Source organism: Stomoxys calcitrans, chromosome 4, assembly GCF_963082655.1.
Source record: "Stomoxys calcitrans chromosome 4, idStoCalc2.1, whole genome shotgun sequence".
Taxonomy (NCBI): domain Eukaryota; kingdom Metazoa; phylum Arthropoda; class Insecta; order Diptera; family Muscidae; genus Stomoxys; species Stomoxys calcitrans.
Window position 1 is genome coordinate 85,179,655 of NC_081555.1, and position 27,335 is coordinate 85,206,989.

Here is a 27,335-nt window from a genome sequence, read left to right on the forward strand (position 1 = left end):
GAAATATGGAAACATAAATAATGAGATAACTGCATCATTTCTTTTCCTTGTTGAAAATGTTTTGAAAAAAAGTATGTTTCCTAAGTCTTTTGTTTATGAGACGCACTGTTACAGTCCAATGAAACTGGGAAATAAAAATCATGTACGACGCAAAATTGATTGTCACATTGTTTGCTCTTTTCTTTAAAATATTTTTTTTTATGTAACAAGAACGTTACTAATCTCATGAAACTATCATGCCACTTGCATTTAATCCGCAAGTGGAAAAACAAGTAAAAGCGTGCTAAGTTCGGCCGAGTCGAATTTTATATACCCCCTACCTTGGTTCGGATTTCTCAGGTTCTTTACCCGATGTCTCTTTATAGGCAAACAAAGGATAATGAATAAGAATTGTTGTGCTATTAAATCTATACCGAGTTCTGAACCCTTGGGGCCATACTTGGTGTGGCTGTTGGAAGTCATTGTGCAAATTTTCAGGCAAGTCTGAAAAGATTTGCGCCCTTTAGTGGCTCAAGAAAAAAAATCGGGAGATCTGTTTATTAGGAGATATTGCAGGTTATGGGCTGATTCGGGCTATATTTCACACGTTTGTTTAAGGACATAGAAGAAGTCGTTGTGCAAAATTTCAGCCAAATCAAATAAGAATTGTGCCCTCTATAGGCTCCAAAAGTACAATCGGAAATTGGTTTATATGTCAGCTATATCATGTTATGAACCGATTTAGGCCATACTTCGCGCAGTTGTTGGAAGTCAAAAACAAACCAATTCATGCAAAATTTCAGCGCAATCGGATAATAATTGCGCCCTCTAGCGGCTCAAGAAGTCAAGATCCAAGATCGGTTTATGTGTGAGCAATATCAGGTTATGAACCGTTTTACACCTTACTTGGCCCAGTTTTTAGACGTCAAAAAAAAACCAATTCATGCAAAGTACCTGCCCAATCGGATAATAGTTGCGCCCTCTAGCGGCTTGAGAAGTCAAGATCCAAGATCGGTTTATTGGGAGCTATATCAGGTTATGAATTGATTTAGTCCTTATTTGGCACAGTTTTCGGATGTCAAAACTAACGAATTCATGCAAAATACTAGCCCATTCGGATAATAATTGCGCCCTCTAGAGGCTTGAAAAGTCAAGATCCAAGATCGGTTTATGTGTGAGCAATATCAGGTTATGAACCGTTTCAGACTTTGCTTGGCCCAGTTTTTAGACGTCAAAACAAACCAATTCATGCAAAATACTAGCCCAATCGGATAATAATTGCGCCCTCTAGAAGCTTGAAAAGTCAAGATCCAAGATCGATTTATATTGGAGCTAAACCAGGTTATGAACCGATTTAGACCATATTTCGCACAGTTGTTGTCAAGTCAAAAACAAACCAATTCATGCAAAATTTCATCCAAATCAGGTAATATTAGTGACCTCTAGCAGCTCAAGAAGTCAAAATCCGAGATCGGTTCATATGGGAGCTATATGAAATGACTGATTTAGACCTTATTTGGCACAGTTGTTGGAAGTTAAAATAAAACACTTCATCCAAAATAACAGCCCAACCGGATAATAATTGAGCCCTCTAGCGGCTCAAGAAGTTAAGATCCAAGATCGGTTTATGTGTGAGCTATATCAGGTTATAAACCGATTTAGGCGTTACTTGGCACAGTTTTTAGACGTCAAAACAAACCAATTCATGCAAAATACTAGCCCAATCGGAAAATAATTGCGCCCTCCAGCGGCTCAAGAAGTCAAGACCCAAGATCGGTTTATATGGAAGCTATATCAGGATATGAACCGATTTAGACCTTACTTGGTACAGTTTTTGGACATCAAAACAAACTAATGCATGCAAAATGCCAGCTAAATCGAATAATAATTGCGACCTCTAGCGGCTCAAGAAGTCAAGATCCGAGATCGGTTTATATGGGAACTATATGAATGAACTGATTTAGAACTTACTTGGTAAATTTTTTGGACTTCAAAAAAAAGCAATGCATGCAAAATGCCAGCCCAATCGGAAAATAATTGCGCCCTCTAGCGGCTTAAGATGTCAAGATCTGAGATCGGTTTACTTGGGAGCTTTATGAATGAACTGATTTAAAACTTACTTGGCACCGTTGTTGGAAGTTAAATCAAAACTCTTCATGCAAAATTTCGGCCCAATCGAATAAAAATTGCGCCCTCTAGCGGCTCAAGAAATCAAGATCCAGGATCGGTTTATACGGCAGCTATATCAAAACATGGACCGATATAGCCCATTTGCAATCCAACCGACCTACACTTAAAAGAAGTATTCAAGAAAATCTCAATCGCCTGACTTTATTCCTTCGAAAGTTTGCGTGCTTTCGACAGACGGACAGGACTAAATCGACTCAGAATGTCAAAACGATCAAGAATATATATGCTCTGTTTGGTCTCAGATCAATATTTCGATGTGTTACAAACGGAATGACGAAATTGGTATACCCTCAATCTTATGGTGGAGGGTATAAAAACAAACCCACTCTTTGAAACCCGATTCATAACCGTTGGTAGTGAATAATTAATTTATTCATTATGGTTTGAGATAAAAATGTATGTAAGTCGTTCAAATGGGTGCTACACAACAAAAGCATTCACTCAGAAAAATATTGTTGTAAAAACAGAAATAATATTTGGCGTAGGTCTTGTAGGATATACATTTACTACAAGTAAAAATTTTCCAACAAGTAGAATAAATATTGAAGCCTCAAGAGATTCAAGAAGTCAAGTCGGAGGATCGGTTCATTTGGGGATTGCTAGATTAGGTTAGGTTTAAGTGGCACTCTGCCATCAGACTCACTTAGACGTTTTTGTCCATTGTGATACCACAGGAACAGAAGAAGTAAGATACCTTCTTGTTCCTATCGTTGAACCACCACAGGAGGAAGAAAATGCCTTCTAGTTCCTACCGTTGAACCACACAGATCGCTTTAAAAGCCCAACAACTTGCAATTGTTGACATCCGCTAAATCAGACAAGTTCTCAAAGAAATGAGTACCTAAAGTGGAACTCCTTCTGATTGCCAGTGTGAGACACATGCAGCAGATGTTCTATAGTATTCTTTCTATTTATATATTGGGTTGCCCAAAAAATAATTGCGGATTTTTCATATAGTCGGCGTCACAGCTTGTGACTCTGTAATTACATTCTTTCTTCTGTCAGTTATCAGCTGTTACTTTTAGCTAGCTTTAGAAAAAAAATGTAAAAAAAGTATATTTGATTAAAGTTCATTCTAAGTTTTATTAAAAATGCATTTACTTTCTTTTAAAAAATCCGCAATTACTTTTTGGGCAACCCAATATTTGTTTCAGATGATAACACTACAATTCGAGCATATAATAACATGTGGCGAGATAATTCTGAAACATTCCGCAGCACGTACTTCGGAGTTAAGGGTTGTACTGTATTCGCTTTTCACGATATTTTTCGCCGATTATTTTTTTTTTAGATAATAGATTTTAAAGCAAATAAACTTGATGATTTCCATAGGACATTCCCTCATTACATATGGTAGAAATTTAATAAAATTGTTATTTTATCATTGTTGGTTGTGTGTAGTGTTTCAGAAAAGTAATCGCGTAAAACAAAGGTTTTCAACGGTGAAAAATGAACATAGTACCAGCCTTTAATTAATGGACATGCTACGAATAAACTTAGTTCTAGGTTTATGCTTTCAACGTCATAGACGACATGCTAACCTATGGTCCACGGTGAACTCTATACATAGTGTATGTAAAAATTTATAAAAAATTTTGCAAAAACTTTAGTAACATAGTGTAATATAGCAAATATGAGCTGCATGTAATTTATTCAAAAACGCCCTGGTACTTTACATTTTATAATTTGTTTTCTTTTAGCCATACTCGTATTTGCACAGAGTATTTAGCACAATTGTAGAAACACCCACGACGTTGAGTAATAGAACTCGCATTAGTTCTTATATAAATACAGTTCCGGCTAAACTTTGAAGTGAGTGCACTTCTTGGTACTGTTTGTGTTTACAATTGGTCAATGGATCAAAATAAACGCCCACGTATATTAATTTTTAAAGTACTTTTAAAAGCAGTTTAGTTCAGTTTTCTTACTAAATGCAGGAAATTCAATGTAAACTATTTTGCTTCGTATTATAGGGTTTGTATATTCAAACACGTTGTTGATGACGAAAATTTAGTTGACATATGACGAACTCGGAAGATTTTTATAAAAACAAGTTTTAATGCATTAAGTTCGACCGTGCCGAATTTTGGAAATGGATTTTGTTGAAAAATTTATACAAATCAACTTAGTTGAAGGATATATGTATATATTGGGTTGCCCAAAAAGTAATTGCGGATTTTTTAAAAGAAAGTAAATGCATTTTTAATAAAACTTAGAATGAACTTTAATCAAATATACTTTTTTTTACATTTTTTTCTAAAGCAAGCTAAAAGTAACAGCTAATAACTGACAGAAGAAGAATGCAATTACAGAGTCACAAGCTGTGAAAAAATTTGTCAACGCCGACTATATGAAAAATCCGCAATTACTTTTTGGGCAACCCAATATATGTTATACATATTACGTTTCCTTCAAATCAGGCAAAAATTTAAGCTTCTGGAGGCCGTAGAGGATTTTTCGGGAGATCGGTTTATATGGGAGCAATATCAGTCTACTGACAGACTTAGAACATATTTGACACGGACGTAACAGAACACTACGTGCAAAATATCAGGCAAATATTGCAACTTTGAGGGGCTCGAGATTTCAAATCAGGATATCGGTTTCTATGGGAGCTATTTATAATGGATTACAAACCGATTGGGACCGCACTTGAGACAAAAGTAATTGGAAGTCATAACAAAACAAACCGTGCAAAATTTCAACTAAATTGGGTGACAATTGCGGCTTCTAAGAGATCCAGAAGTCAAATCCAGGGATCGGTTTACATAGGATCTATATCTACTTATTAACCCATCTGGGCAGGATTTGGTGTGGGAAAAGCATATAAAGATACTTTTACTACAAAATTTCAGCCAAATTCGGACAAAATTTTAAGCATCTAGGGATTCAAGAAGTCAAATCCGGTGATAAGTTTATATGGGGGTTATATCAATTTAAAGACCGATTCGGATCATCATTAACACGGACGTTGAAAGTTAAAACAGAAGTCTTTGTGCCAAATTTCAGCCAAATCAATTGAAAATTGAGGCCTCTAGATGCTAAAGAAGTCAAAATCGGAGATCGGTTCATATGTTCTTTATTTGAACCAATATGGTCCATTTGCAATCCCCAATGCAAAACTGCAAATTTGCCATGAACATTACCATTCCATTAAGGTACAGGGGCAAACTTCTCACATATCAATGAGTGCTGTCCGATTCAAGTTCTTAGCTCAAAGATAAAGGGCCTCATTTTTATAGCCGAGTCTAAGCGGCGTGCCGCAGTGCGATACCCCTTTGGGGAGAAGTTTTTACATGGTAATTTTTTATACCCTCCACCATAGGATGTGGTATACTTATTTCGTCAATCTGTTTGTAACTTCTCATAATATTTGTCTAAAACCCCATATAGCATATATATATTCTTGATCGTCATGACATTTTAAGTCGATCTAGCCATGTCCGTCCGTCTGCTCGTACATCAGTCGAAAGCACGCTAACTTTCGAAGGAGTAAAGCTAGCTGTTTGAAATTTTGCACAAATACTTCTTATTAGGGTGGCGAGACCATCAGGAAGGATCTTCATCGGTGGTTTTCCTTTCCTAATGCTGGCAACATTTGTGAGGCACTATGCCAAAGAGGTGTCGCAGTGCGGCACGCCGTTCGGACTTGAATCGGACTGCACTCATTGATATGCGAGTAGTTTGCCCCTGTTCCTTAGTAGAATGTTTATGAGCAAAATTTGCAATTTTTACTTCTTATTAGTGTTGGTCGGTTGGGATTGAAAATCGGCCATATATATGATATAGCTGCCATATAAACCGATCTTGGTTCTTGACTTCTTGAGCCACAAGAGGGGCAATTCCTATCCGATTTGGCTGAAATTTTGCATGAGGTGTTTTATTATGACTTCCAACAACTGTGCCAAATAAAGTTTAAATCGGTTCATAATGGATATAGCTGTCATATAAACCGATCCGGGATCTTGACTTCTTGAGCATCTAGTGGCGCAATTATTATCCAATTTGGCTGAAATTTTGTGCAACGGCTTCTCCCATGGACTTCAACATACGTGTCAAATATTCGTCTAATTCGAATTGGTTGAAATTTTACACAATGACTTCTGCTATGGTCTCCAACATTCAATTCAATTATGGTCCGAAGCGGACCATAACTTAATATAGCTCTAATAGCATAGCAATTATTTTCTTTTTTTCTTTGTTTGCCTAAAAGAGATACCGGGAAAAGAACTCGACAAATGCGATCCTTGGTGGAGGGATTCGGCCTGGCTGAACTTAGCAAGCTTTTACTTGTTTTTACATACCACTTTTTCAAATGGCATAGTGCCTCATAAATATGGCCAGCATTAGGAGGGGGTAACCACCGCTGAAAATTTTTTCTGATGTTCTCACCGGGATTCGAACCCAGGCGTTCAGCGTCATAGGCGGACATGCTAACGTCTACGCTACGGTGGCTTCCAACCCCAACGACCTATATCAATAAGAAGTATCGGCGCAAAATTTCAAACGGATATCTCTATTCGTTTGAAGCCTATCTTTATTTCAACAGACGAAGGGACGGACGGACATGGGTAGATCGACATAGAATGTCAAGACGATCAAGATATATATAGTTTATGGGGTCGCAGATCAATATTTTGAGGTGTTACAAATTGAATGACTAAGTATGTATACCCCTATGGCAGAGCTGGTAGCCCATAGACATTTGCTCCATTCGGTAGTTCCTATATTTTTCTTTTCAACTATCGACACATTTTTTTAAATCGAAAGCAAGAAAAAGCATGCTAAGTTCAGCCGGGCCGAATCTTGGGAACCCACCACTATGGATTCTGCTAAAATATGGGAGCTATATTTGGTTATAGACAGATTTGGAACGTAAATGGCACAGTTTTTGAGAGTCATAACAGAACAGTATTGCAAACTTTCAGCCAAATCGGATGGACATCGCGGAGCTATATCAAGTTTTTGGCCGATTTAGACCCCACTTGGCACAGTTGTTGGAAGTCACATCAGAACACAATGTGCAAAATTTCAGCCAAATCGGATGAAAATTGCGGTTTACAGGGGCTCAAGAAGTCATATCGGGAGATGGGATTATATGGGAGCTATCTCCAAATCTGGGAGTTATATCTGGTTAGGAACAGATTTACACCATACCTAACACAGTAATTGAAAGCCATAACAAAACACCTCATACAAGATTTCAACCAGATCGAATAATAATTGCGGTCTCTAGATGCTCTAGAAGTCAAGATCCAAGATGGGTTTAAATGGCCGCTATATCAGGTTATGAACTGATTTGAACCATACTTAGCACAGTTATTGGAAGCTGTAGCAAAACACTTTATGTAAAATTTCAGCCGAATCGGATAAGAATTGCGCGGTATAGAGGCTCAATAAGTCAAGATTCAAGATCGGTTTATATGGCAGCTTATCAGGCTATGTACCGATTTATACCATACTTAGTACAGTTATTGCAAGCTGTAGCAAATCACTTCATACAAAACTTCAACTAAGCCGGATAAGAATTGCGCCGTCTAGAGGCTCAAGAAATCAAGATCGCTTTATATAGCATCTATATATAAGTATGGACCATTATGGTCCATTTACAATTTCGGCCGACCTACACTAATAGGAAGAATTTGTGCAAAATTTTGAGCGCTTTCGACAGACGGACGGACGAACATGGCTAAATCGACTTAGAATATCAAGACGATCAGGTATATATATATACTTTGTTGGGTTTGAGACAAATATTTCGATGTTTTACAAAAGAAATGACAAAAAAATGGAAGTATACTTTTTGGATGGGGCGCCCCCTCTCGGGACTTAACTAAAAATTTTTGTATAAGTGTCGTATTCTACTTCTAATTACTTTTCACTTGATATCCATATTGCCCCAATCGGTAAGCATGTCATTTTTGGGCGGTTTTAAGGGTGGACGGGCCTCCCGGCACGTGAGCTCGAATTATTATATCAAGTTCGAACTCTACTCTTCTTAAATACCTTTCATTTGAAACCTTTATTGTGCCAATCGGTAGACATGTCAGTTTGGGTGGATTTTGGGATTACCTATCCCAAAACCCATCGAGTCCATTTTTTCTATTTTTAACATTTTCGTTATTTTATCTTAATTTTGAAGGCATTCTATTAAAAAACTAACCCACTGTGGGATAGAATCGAAAAAACAACTAGAATCGAAAAAACAACCCGTTCTCAAAGGGCAGATTGCCCTTTGAGAACGGGTTGAGATAAATCTTTGAAATTTTGAATGGTTGGAACTGAGGTGTTATCAAGCTAAGTACAGGTCCTAGGTTGTCGGATCTCCTCTTGGCAAGGCGTTGAAGTTGGTCGCCTCGGCAGTTGGAAAAACTGTTCGGGTAAAATTGTGCAATAAATACGACTTTTGTGGGCTTAAGTCCTAAAATAGGGAGATTTGTCTATATGGGAGCTATATGAAGACATAATCCGATCTAGACCATACACGACGCGTATATTAACACCACTCACTGCGCTAAATTTTAGCAAAATAGGGTAATAAATGCGGCTTTTATAGACCTTAAAACTTGAATAGGGAGATTGGTATATATGGCAGCTACATAAAAATATAGTCTGATCTAAAATATAATTTGTACAAATATCGGTTAAATGCGATCGAGATGGGGATTATGTCATGACTAGAGTCCGGATTTTTACGCAAAATCGAAATTATTCCATCTATTATTTGGCCAAAGCGTTTGTATATTGTATATTTACTACGGGATTTGAAGTTTTCAAGTCAATATAAGTTAACAAAAAAAATATATTGGAAAATACCACCGCATTTGCCAAACAATAGATATGAAAATTTCGATTTTGTATAAAAATCCGGACTCTAGTCATGATATAGTCCGATATCGCCCATATTCGAACTTAAACTGCCTATGGACAGACACAAAATCTGTGCAAAGTTTCAGCTCAATATCTTCTGTTTTAAAGACTGAAGAGTGATTTCAATAGACAGACAGATGGACGGGCGGACATGGCTAGATTGTCTTAGATTTTTACGATGAAATGAATCTTTCAGTGTTTTGAAAGCGTGGTAAATGGATATCGTTACCTTTTTACCAATAACATTTAAAATATGAAAGATTAAATCATATTAAATGAAGCTCTTCATCACCCAATAGCCACATGAAGTAGGATGGATGCAAACACCTATGGCTTTCGAATACACCTAAATGTGCCTCGCTCACTCACAAAACTACTTACAATTATTTAATAAAAGTAAACAAACATTTAAGCTGTATTACTACATTTTAATTGGCATTCTGTTGTGTATCAAGGTAAACTGCTACCCAAATTAAGGAGAAGAAGACTGTCAAGTACTCGGATTGACCAAGCAATATTCGATAAAATATCACAAATCTGTATTAATTGTATTTCCTTATAAGTCCACGCGCTATTGTTGTTGTTATTATTCTTGCTGAGGTGAGAAATGCATTCGATTATGTGGGTTGTTGTTACGGGGACGACCAGTCAGTCCAAAGATTCAAGATTAAAATCATCTGTCGGAGATCTGCATACAATCGTACTAACACAAGTTCCAGTTTAGTTTTGTATATTCTACTGGGAATTATTGAATGAATGAATGAGTCAATGGACTCCAAATATGTACATAAGAAAAGTGTTTCGTTTTATGCCGCCTGCATTGCTGCAACGTTCAAGATCAAGGTCATTTGTTGGAATAATTTGAATTGAAGCATATGCATACAAACATGTACATGCAACATTTTGTAATTGAAAATGAATTACACAGTTTGCGCCAGTTGAAAATAATTTTAATGGAAATTTTTTTAATGTGATTTTGCTTCCTAAAACTTTGTTATCATTAGTAATTTTGTAGAAAAAAAAATATTCATATTAAAAAGTAATTGAAGTTTGGTTTACATTGAAATTGAGAAATTTTGTTTTTTTAGATAATCTTGCAAGTCAAGGAATCCATCCTCAAAATTTAATTGAAAATTTCATTTAACAGGAATAAGGGGCCGAAACGCTTTAAGTATAAAAAAATTTTCATTGAGTTTTATCTAAATTTGAATTTTCATTGGAATTTTTTTTAGATACTTGGTTATTTTGCTATTATTTGCAAATTTACCAATGAACATTCCATTAAGGAACATGGGCAAACTTTTTTGCTATTATTTATGTTTGCATATTACTACCGGTCACGCATTTTATTACGTTAAGCTATTTTTCTCCGAAGGAAGTCAAACCAATAACCATGAGAACTTTGTTAGGAGGAAGATTTGATTATTGAAGAAAGAAAAGAAATTATCTGATCGAATGAGAACTAAAGGGTGATTTTTTTGAGGTTAGGATTTTCATGCATTAGTATTTGACAGATCACGTGGGATTTCAGACATGGTGTCAAAGAGAAAGATGCTCAGTATGCTTTGACATTTCATCATGAATAGACTTACTAACGAGCAACGCTTGCAAATCATTGAATTTTATTACCAAAATCAGTGTTCGGTTCGAAATGTGTTCAAATTTTGACAAATTTTGTTCAGCGATGAGGCTCATTTCTGGTTGAATGGCTACGTAAATAAGCAAAATTGCCGCATTTGGAGTGAAGAGCAACCAGAAGCCGTTCAAGAACTGCCCATGCATCCCGAAAAATGCACTGTTTGGTGTGGTTTGTACGCTGGTGGAATCATTGGACCGTATTTTTTCAAAGATGCTGTTGGACGCAACGTTACGGTGAATGAACACATTTCGAACCGAACACTGATTTTGGTGATAAAATTCAATGATTTGCAAGCGTTGCTCGTTAGTAAGTCTATTCATGATGAAATGTCAAAGCATACTGAGCATCTTTCTCTTTGACACCATGTCTGAAATCCCACGTGATCTGTCAAATACTAATGCATGAAAATCCTAACCTCAAAAAAATCACCCTTTACAACATTCAACTAAGCAGTGGATGAGAAGGCGAGACAATAATATTATTATTGTTGCAATCAATCCAATTACACATGTAAAACGTTGAAATCATCCTAAAATAGCGAAAAATTTTGATGGATGATTTGAAAAAGTTTCTTGAAAGAAAGCATCACAGCATCACATATGCCAATTTTCATATGATTTTGCATAAATACCACAAGAATGAGCTACTAAGTCTGAAGCCGCGACAGCCATATGGGCATTAGCAGAGCAATGTTAGTGAACAAGAAGTACATTCATAGAAATTTGTTGTAAAAAAAGCAACAATGTTTGCTGTAAGAGCAGAAAGTCTGCTGAAAATGAGACAGCAGCAATTTGTTGCTAAAACAGCAAACATTTTCTGCTGTTTTCAAACAGTAAAAAATTAAAAAAATGTTTCAAATTGTCATAAATATTCAAAAATTTTTATATTCTATCTTATCTTTCATATAAGCATAAAACATAATTTTTTCCAATTTACTAATTTTTGATCGATTTTAAATAACAGCCGACAAAATAACTACTACTATTATATTTACGCTTTTGAACAAAAAATTAACGCCTAAAATTGGCAAATTGTTTTATTATTATTGGATTGCCCAAAAAGTAATTGCTGATTTTTCTTATAGTCGGGGTTGACAAATTTTAAGCATTAATCGAATGGGATCGTCATGTAACTGAGCGTGAGATAGGAGAGAAGTTAAATATACCAAAATAAACCGTTCATTATCACATAAAAAGTCTTGGACTGGTGAAAAAGCTTGATATTTGGGTACCACATGCATTTAACAAACCGAATCAACGCTTGTGATATGCACCTTAAACGCAATGAATTCGATCCGTTTTTAAAACGAATCATAACTGGAGTTGAAAAATGGATTGTTTACAACAATATATATATATTTTGAGCTGCTTCCAAGGAACCAAACGATTAATTCGGATGTTCACTGTCAATAATTGGACAAATTGAATACAGCCATCAAGGAGAAGCGACCAGAATTGGTCAATCGTAAAGGTGTCATATTCCACCAGGACAACGCTAGACCGCACACATCTTTGGTCACTCGCCAAAAACTGAGTGAGCTTGGCTGCGAACTTTTGATGCATCCACCATATAGCCCTGACCTTGCACCATCAGACTACCATTTATTTCGATCTTTGCAGAACTCCTTAAATGGTAAAACTTTCGGCAATGATGAGGCTATAAAATCGCACTTGGTTCAGTTTTTTGCAGGTAAAGGCCAGAAGTTCTATGAGCGTGGAATACTAAATTTGCCAGGAAGATGGCAAAAGGTTATCGAACAAAATGGCAATTATATATTTAATTAAAGTTCATTCTAAGCTTTATTAAAAATGCATTTACTTTCTTTTAAAAAATCCTTTTGGCAACCCAATATATAGAATATGCCTCAAATGTAGTATAGAAGTTCAAAAAATTTGAATTGGTTTGTTCGAAAGTTTAAAATTGTCAATTAAATATCAGCAGACAGTATTTGCTGATATCAGAAGACTAATTTTTCTGAGTGTATATGCCTGGAATACGCTGAGGCATTTTTTCATTCATCAATAACTATCACAACGCGAGCAGCATTTAAGTTTGCCTCCATTTTCTTAACATAACAAATTGTTAATTTGTGGCAATTTTGATCATGGTGAAGCCTACAAACACTCATAGAAAACAGATTGCTCAAAATAGCAAACACTGGCTGCTGAATATTAGTAGTTAATTTTGCTGCTATTATAGCAGTAGTTCTGCTATTACAGCAGTAGTTCTACAATTTTTTATGCTGATTTAGCTGACCGAGATGTTTGCTAATACAGCAACTCTATATTTGATGAAACAGCAGTCATGTCTGCTTTCCCATTTTTAGCAGACAAAAACTGCTGTATTAGCAAAGATTTTTGCTGTTTTGAATAACAAATTTGGTTGAGTGCAACACATGTGTAATATAGAAACAAACGAACAATTTATGCACAAACAAGTAAAAGCGTGCTAAGTTCGGCCGGACCGAATCTTGGGAACCCACCATCATCCATTCTGCTTAAAATTTATCTTATATGTAAAAATCAATTTGTGTTTGTTTGTTTGTTCCGTATAGACTCTTAAACGGCTGAACCGATTACCTTGGAATTTTCACAGATTGTATAGGTTGGTCTGGAAGGAAACATAGGCTATATAATTTTTTGATATCGGAAGGAAGGCGGACTCTCCCTTACCCCAAAAGTACTACCCAAAAATAAAAGTGTACCGATCGGAACAATATGGGATTCAAAAGAAAGGTATTCAGGAGTAGAGTATTAATTTCATTTTAGAAATTGTGTACAAGTAATTGGGGGGCCGCCCTAACCCCAAAACCCCCTAAAATAGGTTTATTGGACGATCATAACAATATGGGACTCTAATGAAAAGTATTCGGGAGTAGATGGCGTATATGGGCAGAAGGGAGGAACAGACTTTTTAATTTGTTGACATCGGAAGGGAGCGGACCCTCCCCCCTTACCCCAAAAACACTACCCAAAATCGCGAGTGGACCGATATGGCAATATGTGTATCAAATGAAAGGTATTGAAGAGTAGAATGCGAGTATGGTATTAAAAATTGGTTTCAAATACCCAGGAATAGCCCTTACCCCAAAACTCCTCCAAACAGACAAATTGAACGTTTATATCAATATGGGGCTCAAATGATTACGAATCTGGCATAAAAAATCATATTGAAGTATAAGGGTCACACCAACCACCTAAAACGCCTAAAATAGGCATATTAACCAATTAAGAGTATATGGGATTCGGCTTGGCTGTTTGTTCCATATACTCAAAAACGGCTAAACCGGTTTTCTTAAAATTTTCACAGATTGCATAGATTGGTCTAGAAGGAAACATAGGCAAAATAATACCCTATAAACACCACCAAAATCGGACTATTTACCGACCATTGCAATATGTGACTTCTATAAAAGCTATTTGGGAGTACAGTACGAAATTGATACCCATTTTTAGTGCAAAGATCCTGAGGCCCACTCTACCCTCAAACAGAACTTATTTACCGATCATGACAATATGGGGACCACATAAATTCTATTTGAAAGCACGAAGCTTATATTTACTTTAAACTTCAAGTGTCTGGGTGGCCACCTCACCCCCGAAATACCCCGTAAACGGGAAATATTGTAAAAGTGGTAATATAAGACTTAAAAGAAAGGCATATGGGAGTAAAGTAAAATTTTGCCCATGAACGGAGCAGGGACAAATTTCTCACACATCAATAAGTGCTTTCCGATTCAAGTTTAAACTCAATGAAAAGGGTAATTTTTTTATAGCCAAGTGGGAACGGAGTGCCGCAGTGCGACACCTCATTGGGAAGAATTTACATGACCATGCATGGCTTGGCATTATGAGGGGATAACCACCGCTTTAAATTTTGTTCAATGTTCTCGCCAGGATTCGAATGCTGGCGTTCAGCGTCATAGGCGAACATGGGCTACAGTGGCACAAATTCGATATCCACATTCAGGGCGAAGTGTCCCCACCCTAAAAAGACATAAGAGAGTTAAAGAAGGCGCAGCGGAATGGGCCCGGTTCGGCTACTATAAAATATATTTAGTTGAAGAGCACAATTTTATTCTACATACCAAACTTCTGTCTAACCAGCAAAAATTGAAGCTTCTAGGGACCAAGCAAGGGTGATCGAGAGACCGGTTTATGTAGGAGCAATATATAGACCAATTTGGACCGCACTTGGCACAGTTGTTGGAGGTCCTAACAGAACACTGTATGCAAAATTTCAGCCAAATCGGATAAAAATCGCGGCTTGTAAGGACTCAAGAAATCAAATCGGAAGATTGGTTTATATGGGAGCTACATCTTGTTCTTAACTGATGTGGACTGTACTTAGCACAGTTATTAAAAGTCATAAAACAAAACTTGACGCTTTTAGAGGATCAAGAAGTCAAATAGAGAGATCGGTTTATATGGGAGCTATGTCAGGTTATAACCGATGTAAACCGTACTTATCACAGTTGTTGAAAGTCATTAACGGAACACTACGTGCAAAATTGCAGCCAAATCGGACAAAAAATGCGGCTTCCAGGAGCTCAAGAAGTCAAATCGGGAAATCGGTTTATGTGGGAGCTATATCAGTTTCTTGACCGATTTAGACCTTACTTGGCACAGCCAAATCGAACAAAAATTGCGGCTTCCAGAGGCTCAAGAAGTCAATTTGGGAGATTGTAATATGGAAGCTATATCAGGTTCTTGACCGATTAGGACCGTACTTAGCATGGTTATTGGAAGTCATGGCAGAATACTATTCAGCCAAATCGGATGAAAATTTAGGTTTCCTGGGACTCAAGAAGTCAAATCGGGAGGTCGGTTTATATGGGGGCTATGTCAGGTTCTTCGCCGATTTGGATCTTTCATGGCACGGTCGTTGGAAGTGATAACAGAACACTATGTGCAAAATTTTAGCCAAATCGAACAAAAATTGCGGCTTCCAGAGGCTCAAGAAGTCAAATTGGGAGATCGTTATATGGGAGCTGTATCAGGTTCTTGACCGATTTGGACCGTACTTAGCACGGTAATTGGAAGTCATGCACAATTAGACAAAAATTGCGTCTTCCAGGGGCTCAAGAAGTCAAATCGAGAGATCGGTTTATATGGGAGCTATACCCAAATCCGAACCGATATGACCCCTTTGCAATCCCCAACGACCTACCGCAGTATTAAGTGCAAAATTTCAAGCGGCTAGCTTTACGCATTCGACCGCTATCGTGATTTCGATAGACGGACATGGCTAAATTGACTCAAGATGGCGAGATTATCAAGAATTTATTGGGTTGCCCAAAAAATAATTGCGGATTTTTCATATAGTCGGCGTCGACAAATTTTTTCACAGCTTGTGACTCTGTAATTGCATTCTTTCTTCTGTCAGTTATCAGCTGTTACTTTTAGCTTGCTTTAGAAAAAAAGTGTAAAAAAGTATATTTGATTAAAGTTCATTCTAAGTATTATTAAAAATGCATTTACTTTCTTTTAAAAAATCCGCAATTACTTTTTGGGCAACCCAATATATACTTTATGGAGTCCTAGATCAATATTTCGAGGTGTTACAAATGAAATGACTAGATTAGCATACCCCCATCCTATGGTAATGGGTATAAAAAAATAATGTTCTTTTAATTTCATTGTGCGTTTACTAATAACAAATAAAAGCCTGCTAAGTTCAGCCGCATTGAATGTTATATACCATCCACCATGGATCGCATTTGTTCTTTGCCCGTTATCTCTTTAAAGGCAAACAGAAGATAATGGATAAGAATTGTATTTGAGCTATACCAAGTTATTAACCGATGGGGGTTTGGCTGTTGGAGAACAAAGTGTAAGTCATTATGCAAAATTTCAGTCAAATCGGATAAAAGTTGCGTACTATAGTGGCTCAAGTAATAAAATCGGGAGATCTGTTTATATGAGAGCTATATCAGTTTATGGTCATGGACCATATTTAACACGTATATTTATGGTCATGGAAGAAGTTGTTGTGCAAAATTTCAGCCAAATCGGATAAGAATTGTGTCGTCCAGAGGCTCAAGAAGTATAATCGGGAGATCGGTTTATATAGCAGTTATATCAAGTTAAGAACCAATTTAGACCATACTTGGCACGGTTCGTTTGGGCTGGGCGATGATTAGTCAGTCACCCAACTCTTTTATATATATAGATTATCATCAAAATCAGATTTTAATTAAGATTTTTCCAAATTTAATTTCAAAAAGGTAATTTCAAAAAATCTTCCAGAGCTGACTTTGTTGTTGAAAATTGGGGTAATGGTATGTATATATATACTTGGTGCAATATGTCGGATCTATACCGAAATATGGGGACCCTTCATCTTAGGTTAAGGTTATAAATGTATAGTATAAAGGGTCCTAAGAAGAAAGTTTACCCTGGCTTTGAGTTCACCTAAACCCTTTTTGGGGGTTCGCTCCACTGACCTAACACCATTATCCCAACTTAAATTTGCCAATCACCAGATTGGCTGTTGTACAATGTTATCGATCTGCAGCTAATAGTTTCTTATAATGGAAACAAAAGACTTAAGAGACAAACGCGTTTACAACTAAATACCAAGTTTAACTAAAAAATTAAGGAAATGGATTTACCTGGGTCATTTTGGCGACAAGAAGTGAATGGATCGCCATTAAAGCCATGGGGACAGCTACAGACGGCTACATGATTTCTGGCCTAATTATATAAAAAAGAAAAAAAACAAGTAAATTAAAATAATACAGCAAAAGGCCTAATGGAAAACACCTTCATAAGCTAGAAAAAATTTCCATAATTTCTGTTTGTGTACAGCTTAGTATGTACATCGTCATTACATGTCGTTTTATTCCTTTTTTTCTTCTTTTTACAAAATTTGTTGACATAATTTCTATCCAATTTTTTAAACATCATTTTCACTTACCTCACAATTGGCATTTGTGCCACATGATCCAATGCAAGGATTAACACAACGGCCATTTTGGCATTGCAGGTCACTGCGGCAGTCTACATTGTCCAGGCATTCACCACGATTGCAGTGGGTCAACGGGTTACCAGTATGTCCAGGGGGACAGGAGCAAACAGGACGGCCGCCTGCTGTTTCCTGGCACATGGCATTCACACCACAGGGATTACCGTGGCAGCCATTCACATGGACATCGGCTAGAGTTTTTTTTCCAAGAGGGTGAAGTGTTTGGGGGGATATGGACACAAGTGCAAAAAATTTGGGGAAGACAACAATGTCATGTTATTACAAAAAAAATTAGTACAAACTAAATGTGAGTTGTGTTCATGTTGGTGATCAAAGTGTATAAAAAATAAATGTGTTTTCATTATCAATAAATTAGTTTTCAAAGAAATTGTGGAGTGAGTCATGTTTTGGAAAGGTGTAGGGGTGTGAGGGTGTATAAAGGCAGACAAGTGAAAAATAACAAATTCCTTCCATAGTTATTTACACATTTGAAAAGATTTGCAGATCGATGGTGTGCTAAATAATGCCAAATAAAATCAAGTGCCATTTTCTCGTATAAACAAAAAGTGCCATCACACAGATTGCAATAAAAGTGCTTGAGAACAGAAAAGAATTTTCGAAAGAAGTTTTAGAGTTTCGAATTTGTTTCAAATACCACGTGAATATTGTGTGTAATAGGGATCCTGATAGTATTGTCTTTCCACTGTTCTGCCATCCCCGTATGTGTAATACGTACGTCCATTGTATGAGCAAGTGCTACAAATAGCACGTTTTGCTAATTTTTTATCATCTACAGCGGTTGCATTTGCTTGATCTTCGGCATTTGCCCAAGCAATGGCCGCAAGTACTATGAGTACATGCATCCATAACGATCGTGATAACTGTAAAAGAAAAAAAAAATATTATTGAATAAAATAAAATTTAACAAAAATATTAAATATGATATGCAAGGGGGTGTACAATACTGTAGTTCAAACAAAAGACTTAAGACACAAACTTTGATTTTTCAACTCAACAAGTGTTGCAAACAAAATCACAAAGTTATAACGCACTGTACCTTCACAGTGGTACAATTATATAAAATATACTATAAAGTAAGAGAGACTACCCGGCCGACACGAGATAACTATGAGCATCACACAGGCTGGAACTTTGAACTCCGACTTGTGTGGTGTCCATCGTTATCACGGGAAGCTTAGTTGAAAGCTACCTGGCGCGTGAACAGGTTGCGGATGATGGAAAGCTCTGTTTTTATGCGAAGTAGCTGCAAATGCGGCCGCGGGCAGTCAGTGATTTTCGAGAGGAGACTCTCAATGAGGAGTCAGGTGGCACTGGATCTTAATTAAACACTGAGTGCATGTGCAATTCCACAAAACCCATGTGGTTGGGGCGCTGGGCCGGTAACCCGCCCGTGGAAAACTATGAGAAACAAAAGAATAGTAAAAACGGACTTCCCCAACGTTGGAGACCCACGCAAACAAAAAAAGAACCATGATTTGCGGATCTGCTCCTGGAATGTCCGCCCTCTTTATAGAGAAGGTGCAGTATACGCGCTGGCGGATGTATTAGAGAAGTACAAGGCAGAAATTACCTCCTTACAGGAAGTGCGATGGACTGGGAATGGCGTCACTACAACACCAAACGGTGACGAACTATACTATAGCTCCCATAACACGAGGCATCAATTTGCCAGCATTACTCCGGTGGATGAGAGGCTAGCCACAATCCGCATAAAAGCCAAATTCTTCAACATCAGCCTTATTTGTTCCCATGCTCCGACGGAAGACAAAGACGAGCAGACCAAGGATATTTTCTACGAGCTCCTAGAGAGAGAGAATATGACCGCTGCCCCGCCCATGATATTAAAATCGTTCTGGAAGATTTTAAAGCGATGATAGGGAAGGAAGACATTTTTGGTCCAACATTTGGAAAGTTTAGCCTCCACGAGATATCGTCGCGGTGAAATGAGGCTGAAAGATTTCACCGCGGCAAAAAACATGGTAATAGCACCAGATTTCAACAAAAAAATATTCACAAAACCACATGACTGTCACCCGATCAAAACACGAGGAACCGTGCCGGGATTGAAAAGAACCCCGGACCCTGGTTCTGTTCCGTTTGCCAGAACCGCCTTCATCATCGGCCAGTGTCGGTGAGGTGTAACAGGTGCTTGGAGTGGGTACATTTCCGTTCTTGCTCTGGCCTAACTTCGCTACGGGAGTATAGTCATACTGGCTATGTCGCTAGGTGCTGTGCGAACATAGCCAGCAGTGGGTCACAAGCGTCGCCGTCGTCGCCTTCGGCGTCCTCGTCGTCGGACTATGTGACCCCCCCGACCTCTCCCGTACGGCAATTTATGCAAAGACAGCACCCTAGCCCTACTATTGCCAGGCCAGTGTCGGGAAATGTATCGTTCCTGCAGTTAAACTGCAATGGACTGCGAGGCAAGATTGATGAGATTGTAGATTTTATGAGTCGGAAGAGCATATCGGTCGCAGCGATCCAGGAGACAAAGCTGACTAACACCTGCAGCTTGCACAGTTGTCACGGCTACAATGTGCTACGTAAGGATCGCTCAAGGAATGGAGGTGGGGGATTGGCCTTCGTTATACACCATTCCGTGCAGTATAGACCTATCTCGCCTGCGCTTGACGCTAGTGACCCATACATGGAATGTATGGGGGTAGCAGTCAGGTCTGGTACTGCCGAGATAGAGATATACAACGTGTATATACCGCCGGTTGGCAGCTGTGCCCCGATTAATGGCCAGGCCTACAGCCCCGACATAAGTGGGTTGCTATCTGGCCATGGTCGTCTGGTTCTGGGGGATTTCAATGCACATCACTCGTCATGGCATTCTCCCCTAGGCAACGACCAGCGTGGCATAGCTTTGGCAGAGCAGATAGATAGCTCCACGTTTTGCACGGTGAATGAGGATGCCCCCACTAGGATTACGAGGAGGTGCAGCAGCTCGCCAGACATCTCAATCGCATCCCCTGATCTCCTGAGTGACGTATCCTGGCAAGCCGTCATCTCTTTGGGGTCAGACCACCTCCCCATAATCCTCACCATCGACCGACCACCCGACTTCATAACCTCTGAGCGCCGAACGTTCATCAACTACAAGAAGGCCAATTGGACTGGCTTCAGAGGGTATACCAATCGCCGCTTCAATGAACTGCCACCCCCCTCTGATGTGCTTGTGGCCGAGAGGAAATTCCGAGACATCATCAACGCAGCAGCCGCTCGCTTTATACCAGCCGGTCGAATACCGCAAGTGCGACCCAATTTCCCGGCGCAAGCAGTGGTACTCGCAGACGAGCGTGATGGGATTCGTGCTATGGACCCCGCTAACCCCAGAATCAGCGAGCTGAATCTGGAAATAAACAGGGTAGTCAACGAACATAAGCGGAATTTGTGGCTGGAACACTTGGAGCAATGTAACTTAGGCACCGGTGCAGGCAAATTGTGGGCCACTGTTAAGTCTCTCTCGAACCCCGGTAGACGGGACGACAGGACCTCAGTCACTTTTGGCGAGTTAACCGTGACTGATCCGAAGAGATGCGCCAGGTTGTTCAACCGTCAATTTATCGTGCATCCCGAGAGAGACAGGGCAAGGAGGAGAGCCATTCGCCGTATTCGTGGTCTCCGAGCCGATGAACAGCCATCACAATTTACCGTGGGCGAAGTTACGAATGTCATCCGTGGCGCCAAATCTTCCAAGGCGTTGGGCCCCGACGGAATCTCTACATTGATGCTGAAGAATCTGGATTTACCTGGAGTTGAGTACCTTACCACTGTCCTTAACCTGTCATTGAACACTCTTATAGTTCCCGATGTCTGGAAAATGGGCAGAGTGATCCCGCTACTGAGGCCTGGTAAAGACCCGAGTTTGGGGGAGTCGTACAGACCGATCTCCCTTCTCTCACCAGTGGCTAAGACGCTTGAGGCATTACTCCTCCCGAGCCTCGTAGGAGAATTTCCATTCGCCGAGCATCAACACGGATTTCGGAGACTGCACAGCACAACAACAGCTTTGCATGCCATCACCACACACATTTGCCGTGGCTTCAATCAACCCAGGCCATGTGATAGGACGGTCCTCGTGGCATTGGACCTATCGAAGGCATTTGACACGGTCAGCCATGCCAAATTATTTGAGGACATCGCCAATACGTCCCTCCAGCCAGGCCTTAAACGTTGGGTCGCGAATTATCTGTGTGGCCGCCAGTCATTTGTGGAATTTAGGGATAAGAAGTCAAAACACCGTAGAGTGAAACAGGGAGTTCCCCAAGGCGGGGTGATATCTCCGGCTCTGTTTAACCTCTACCTATCCTCCATCCCACCTCCTCCAGACGGCATAGAGATCGTATCATATGCGGACGACTGTACGATCTTGGCATCAGGCCCCCCACCCATTGATGACATCTGCGATGGGTTGAACGTCTACCTCAACGAGCTTGCCTCATATTTCGCTGCAAGAAATCTGAAGATATCCGCCACCAAATCTTCAGCCACACTGTTCACTACAAATAATGAGGTGAATTCTGAGCTGACTGTGATGGTCGATGGAGAATTGATTCCGACCATCAAGTGTCCCAAAATACTTGGCGTCACATTTGACAGCTCCTACACTTTCTCCCCACATGCCACAGCAATCTGCAATAAGGTCAAAAGTAGAAACAAGGTCCTCAAGTCACTCGCTGGCAGCACTTGGGGTGCAGACAAAGAAACCTTGTTGACCACGTACAAAGCAATTGGCCGGTCTGTGGTAAGTTATGCAGCGCCAGTGTGGTCACGTCAGCTTTGTGACACGCAGTGGAATAATATTCAGATCTGTCAGAATGCCGCCCTCCGAACTGCGACGGGCTGCCTCCTTAGTTCTCATGTGGACCACCTCCACCAGGAGACAAAGATCCTACCAGTGCGAAGACATAACTACATGCTGTCTAAGTAATACCTTTTGGGCTGTTATCGCAGAAATCATCCAAATCATCATCTTGTGGATAGATACCCACCGCCCAGAAGCCTTAAGGTAGATCTACATGATCTAGAGCGTGAGGTCCAGCGCTACAAGAGAGAACCTCTAGATCAATCGGCATATCAAGCGGGTCTGAACAACATTCATGCAGACACGGTAGCAGACGCGTTAACTTGCTACCGAGTGAATGTAGTCCTTGGAGAACGACCGCCACCCATTGCACCCGAAGAAATCGACTTCCCCCGGCAAACCAGAGTGATTCTGGCTCAATTACGTTCCGGCAGATGCAGCCGCCTCAATTCCCACAGAGCTAGGATTGATGCCGACGTGCAAGATGTATGTCCCGACTGTAACCAGGGACCGCACGATACACGTCACCTGTTTAACTGCCCGGCCAGACCCACTCGACTCAGACCCAGATCCCTGTGGACGCACCCCATCTTAGTCGCGGAGTTCCTGGGTCTTGACACTCAACAGAATCAAGCAGACGAAAGATAGTACACAATAAACTGCTACAACAACAACAACGAGGAACCAAATTGATCACGTTGTGATAGATGGAAGGCATTAATCCAGCGTTTAAGATGTACGATTGATCCGTGGAGCGAATATAGATTCGGATCATTATCTTGTCGCAGCAAAGGTTCGCACCCATTTGATGGCGAAGAAAGTACGATCTGACACTGCATGGAAGCTCGACAATAGATGGCAGCGACATACTTCCCTCGACTGACCCAACTGCTTGATGAAAGCACTCCTTGTTCCGATGATATAATGGCGCAGTGGCCAACCATTGCCCACTCCATGGAAAATGCCGCGAAATCCGTACTTGATTACCGAAGTACGAAGAAGAATGCGGCATATAGAGCAACCCTGCAACCAGTAGCAACGCGCCAGATGAAGGAGAGGTATCGGGAGAAAATGAGAGAGGAGAAACGTCAATTCCGCAGATAGAAAAAGGAAATGGAAAGACGTTAGTGTGAGCGAATTGAGGTGTACAGGAGTCAGAATGAAGTCTGGAAATTCTACCAAAGAATTAAACATCAAACCGGTGACTTTGGTGCAGGCACATCCTCCTGCAGAGACAAAGAAGGAAATCAAGTAACTGACACAGATACCATGCTGCGGATATGGAAAGAACATTTTACCCAATTGCTAGTGTCCGACGTTGGCGGCGAAGAGGATACCGCAGAACCAATCCCTGATTATGGTATATAATGTTTACCTCCTAGTCAGAATGAGGTCCAAGTAGAAGTGACCCGACTGAAGAACAACAAGGCAGCAGGAGCCTAGGGGTTACCCGCTGAACTTTTTAAGACTTGAGGCGAAACGCTGATAAGGCGTTTGCATCAGCTTATCTGCGCAATCTGGCTAGAAGAACACATACCCGATGATTGGAACCTCAGCATACTATGTCCCGTACACAAGAAAGGAGATAAGAAGGAATATGTCAACTACAAAGGAATAAGTCTCCTCCCCATCGCATACAAGATACTCTCGAACGCACTGTGTAAAAGATTAAACCTAAAGTCAATGAGATAATTGGGTCCTATCAATGTGGTTTTAGACCTGGTAAATCCACCCTGGACCAGGTATTCACACTGCGCCAAATATCTGGAAAAGACCCGAGAAGAACAAATCAACACCTACCATCTCTTTGTTGGCTACAAAGCCGCTTCCGATACCCCTTTACGTTCAAAGGTATTTCAAGCCATGTCTGAGTTTGGTATCCCTGCAAATTTAATAAGACTCTTCAGAATGACACTTTCTGATACGCGTTCTTCAGTAAGAGTGGGAAAGAATATCTCTGAACCATTAAATAACAAACGAGGTTTCAGACAAGGAGACAGCCTATCGTGTGATCTCTTTAATATCCTGCTGGAGAAGATTATACGAGATGCAGATGAGAATAGATATAGCACACTAGTCACAAGAGAGCACATGCTACTAGCCTATGTCGACGACATCGATATCATAGATCGGTCACCGGAAGTAGTAAAGCCTTTGAAAGAATCGAAAGAGAGTCAGTGAAAATGGGTCTGGCAGTAAATGGAGATGGTTTCCACTCCCAAAAAGCCTTGTACAACCGAGCAGATAAGGAACATGGAGAAAGTTGGGAACCACAACTTTGAGATAGTCAGTAACTTTATCTACCTCGGCACCGCCGTAACCGAAACGAATGACACCAGTTTTGAGATTAAGCGAAGAATAATACTGGCAAAGAGATGCTAGAACAGATGCTACAAGGCCACCTCTCGACAGACGACGACTACACCATACAAGACATTGATACTACCCGTGTTTTTATATGGTTCTGAGGCATGGGTACTTGTGAAAGAAGATGAGGCAGTACTTGGAGTATTTGAGAGAAAGATTCTTCGTAAAATATATGAACCAATATGCGTTAATGGATAATTAAGGCAACGTATGAACCGCGAGCTGTATGACGACGATACCATAGTTAGGTTAGGTAAGAGTGGCAGTCCTTTACAGACTCACTTAGACAATTTTAAGTCCATTGTGATACCACAGTAGCAACAAGGCTTCTGGCGGGAATCGAACTCACGACCCCTTCACTGGTAGTCCAAGCACGCTACAAACTCGGCCACCGGGGCGCCGCTAAAGTTACACGTATCAAAATACAACGGCTGCGTTGGCTAGGTCATCTTGTCAGAATGGATAAAGAAGCTCCAGCCATGAAGACTTTTGAAGGCAAGCGGTGGTACACGCAAACCGGGAAGACCAAAAGCCCGATGGAAAGATCAAGTGGTGGGAGACCCCTCGAAACTTGATGCCAGAGATTATAAAATGAGCGCAGAAGATCGAGGCGCTTGGAACGCTATTCTACGGTCGGCTAGTGGAACTGTTCTGTCATAGCCAATTAAAGAAAGAAGGACATATTTGTCAATTTCTAAAAGTGTTTTTTTTTTTACTTTTCGCCATACCAAATATGCTTAATTTCGAATGTATAATTATAGAAAATTTATTTCATCAATAAAGTAATTCTATTTATCATCAGCGATGGCCACTGTGATTCGTTTAATGTTGAGCAAAAATAATATATTCAAATACTGATCCCACCTACATGTCGCAGTCAGTGTCGTTTTCATTCATCTTATGCTAGCCTGTTACTGTTGTTGTTCCATGTCTGACGTTATCTTAATGGGTATTCACACCTTGTTTTGCTTTACCGGAACAACGAATGTCTCATAATATTGACGATTGAGTTTAGCTTAATTTACATTTTTTGTGATACCATAACTTCTTTGTTCTTATTTGAATGGATTAAGTCATTCAATTCATATCGGCTTTATGTTGATTTAATTTTTTTTTTTCGAATATTTTCAATAAAAGTTTATTGGTGGGAATAATGATTTAATGTGGGAATAAAGATAAAAGGCGCCCAGGTATTTATATAACAAAAGATTTTTTTTATAAGCAATTAGTTTATAACATGTTTAAGCTGTTTTATAAAAATTTAAATTTTGGGTTATAAATTGCAGTCAATATTTTCTAAGGGCTCCATTTCTTTTCTTAAGTCTTCTCTTTAAGAGGGTAAAGAAAAATCCCAATATGTTTTGAGGCAAGCTATCCTCGAACGCCTCTTGTTGCCAACTTCAGCACAGGTTTTCCTAAAAATAGTAATTTTCAAGCGCACGCATTTAAAATTATTTTTTTTTTCTCCCACCAATATCTGGCTGCGTTGAAAATTTGAAATTTTAAATGATTCAGCGAAGCTTCGAATATAATATAAAATTTATATGCAGCAAATGCTAATGAACAACCAAATTTCTTTCTCAGAAACTGTTTGGTAGCTATTGGCGGTGAGTTCTTTGAATTGATTTTAGTATGACAAAGTATTGTTTTAATTTCTCACTTGACATAGAATGTGATATAATTTTGAAACAGTCATTAAAAAATAAGAAACCTCTGAATCATTGAATAATTGAATGTTACACTCAGAGAAAGTTATTAGAAAAAGCAGAAAAAATGTTTGCAGCAGAAAGTCTGCTAAAAATGGACAGCACTAATTTGTTGCTAAAACAGCAAACATTTTCTGCTGTTTTCTAATTTTAAAAAGTTAAAAAAAGCTCAAAAAATTCGTAATCTATCTTATCTTTTAATTTTACACCCACATATGTAAAGTTTCTTTCCAGTTTTCTACAATTTAATAATTTTTTAAGGAATTTAAATAACAGCAGACAAAATAACTACTACTATTATATTTATGCTTTTAAGAAAAAATTAATGCCAAAAATTTGCAAATATGTTTATTGATATATGCCTCAATAGTAGTTTAGAAATTCAACAATTTCCAATGGATTTATTCAAAAGTTTAAAATTTTTAATTTTGTGTCAACAGACAGTGTTTGCTGATATCATCAGACTAATTTTTTTGGGTGTACAAAATCTATTGAATATGTTATTAGACAGTATATCCAGAAATCCATAGCAAGACAGTGGCAGTTAATTATTTTATGGTAACCGAAGAATGGAGCGATTCATTTTGTCATTCCGTTTGCAACACTTCGAAATATCCATTTCCGACCCTATAAACTATATATATTCTTGATCAGCGTAAAAATCTAAGACGATCCAGAAATGTCCGTCAGTCTGTCTGTTGAAATCACGTTATAGTCTTTAAAAATAGAGATATTGAGCTGAAACTTTGCACAGATTCTTTTTTTTATCCATAAGCAGGTTAAGTTC

The 27,335-nt window shown here is 39.1% G+C and overlaps 1 protein-coding gene across 2 annotated transcripts in view; it reads right to left on the reverse strand.

Moving 5' to 3' along the window:
* LOC106090165 (neurogenic locus Notch protein) overlaps positions 1–27,335 on the reverse strand; it is a 35,276-nt gene that overhangs the window by 1,238 nt on the left and 6,703 nt on the right. Inside the window, exons 2-4 of one of the 2 annotated variants that reach the window (XM_013256267.2) lie at positions 18,381–18,525; positions 17,597–17,835; positions 17,292–17,373 (exon numbers count right to left, since the gene is read on the reverse strand). In XM_013256267.2, coding sequence (XP_013111721.2) covers positions 17,292–17,373; positions 17,597–17,835; positions 18,381–18,525 — 466 coding nt within the window. Of the gene's footprint in view, positions 1–17,291; positions 17,374–17,596; positions 17,836–18,299; positions 18,526–27,335 lie in introns of both variants that reach the window. The other variant, XM_013256266.2, reaches the window with a different exon arrangement.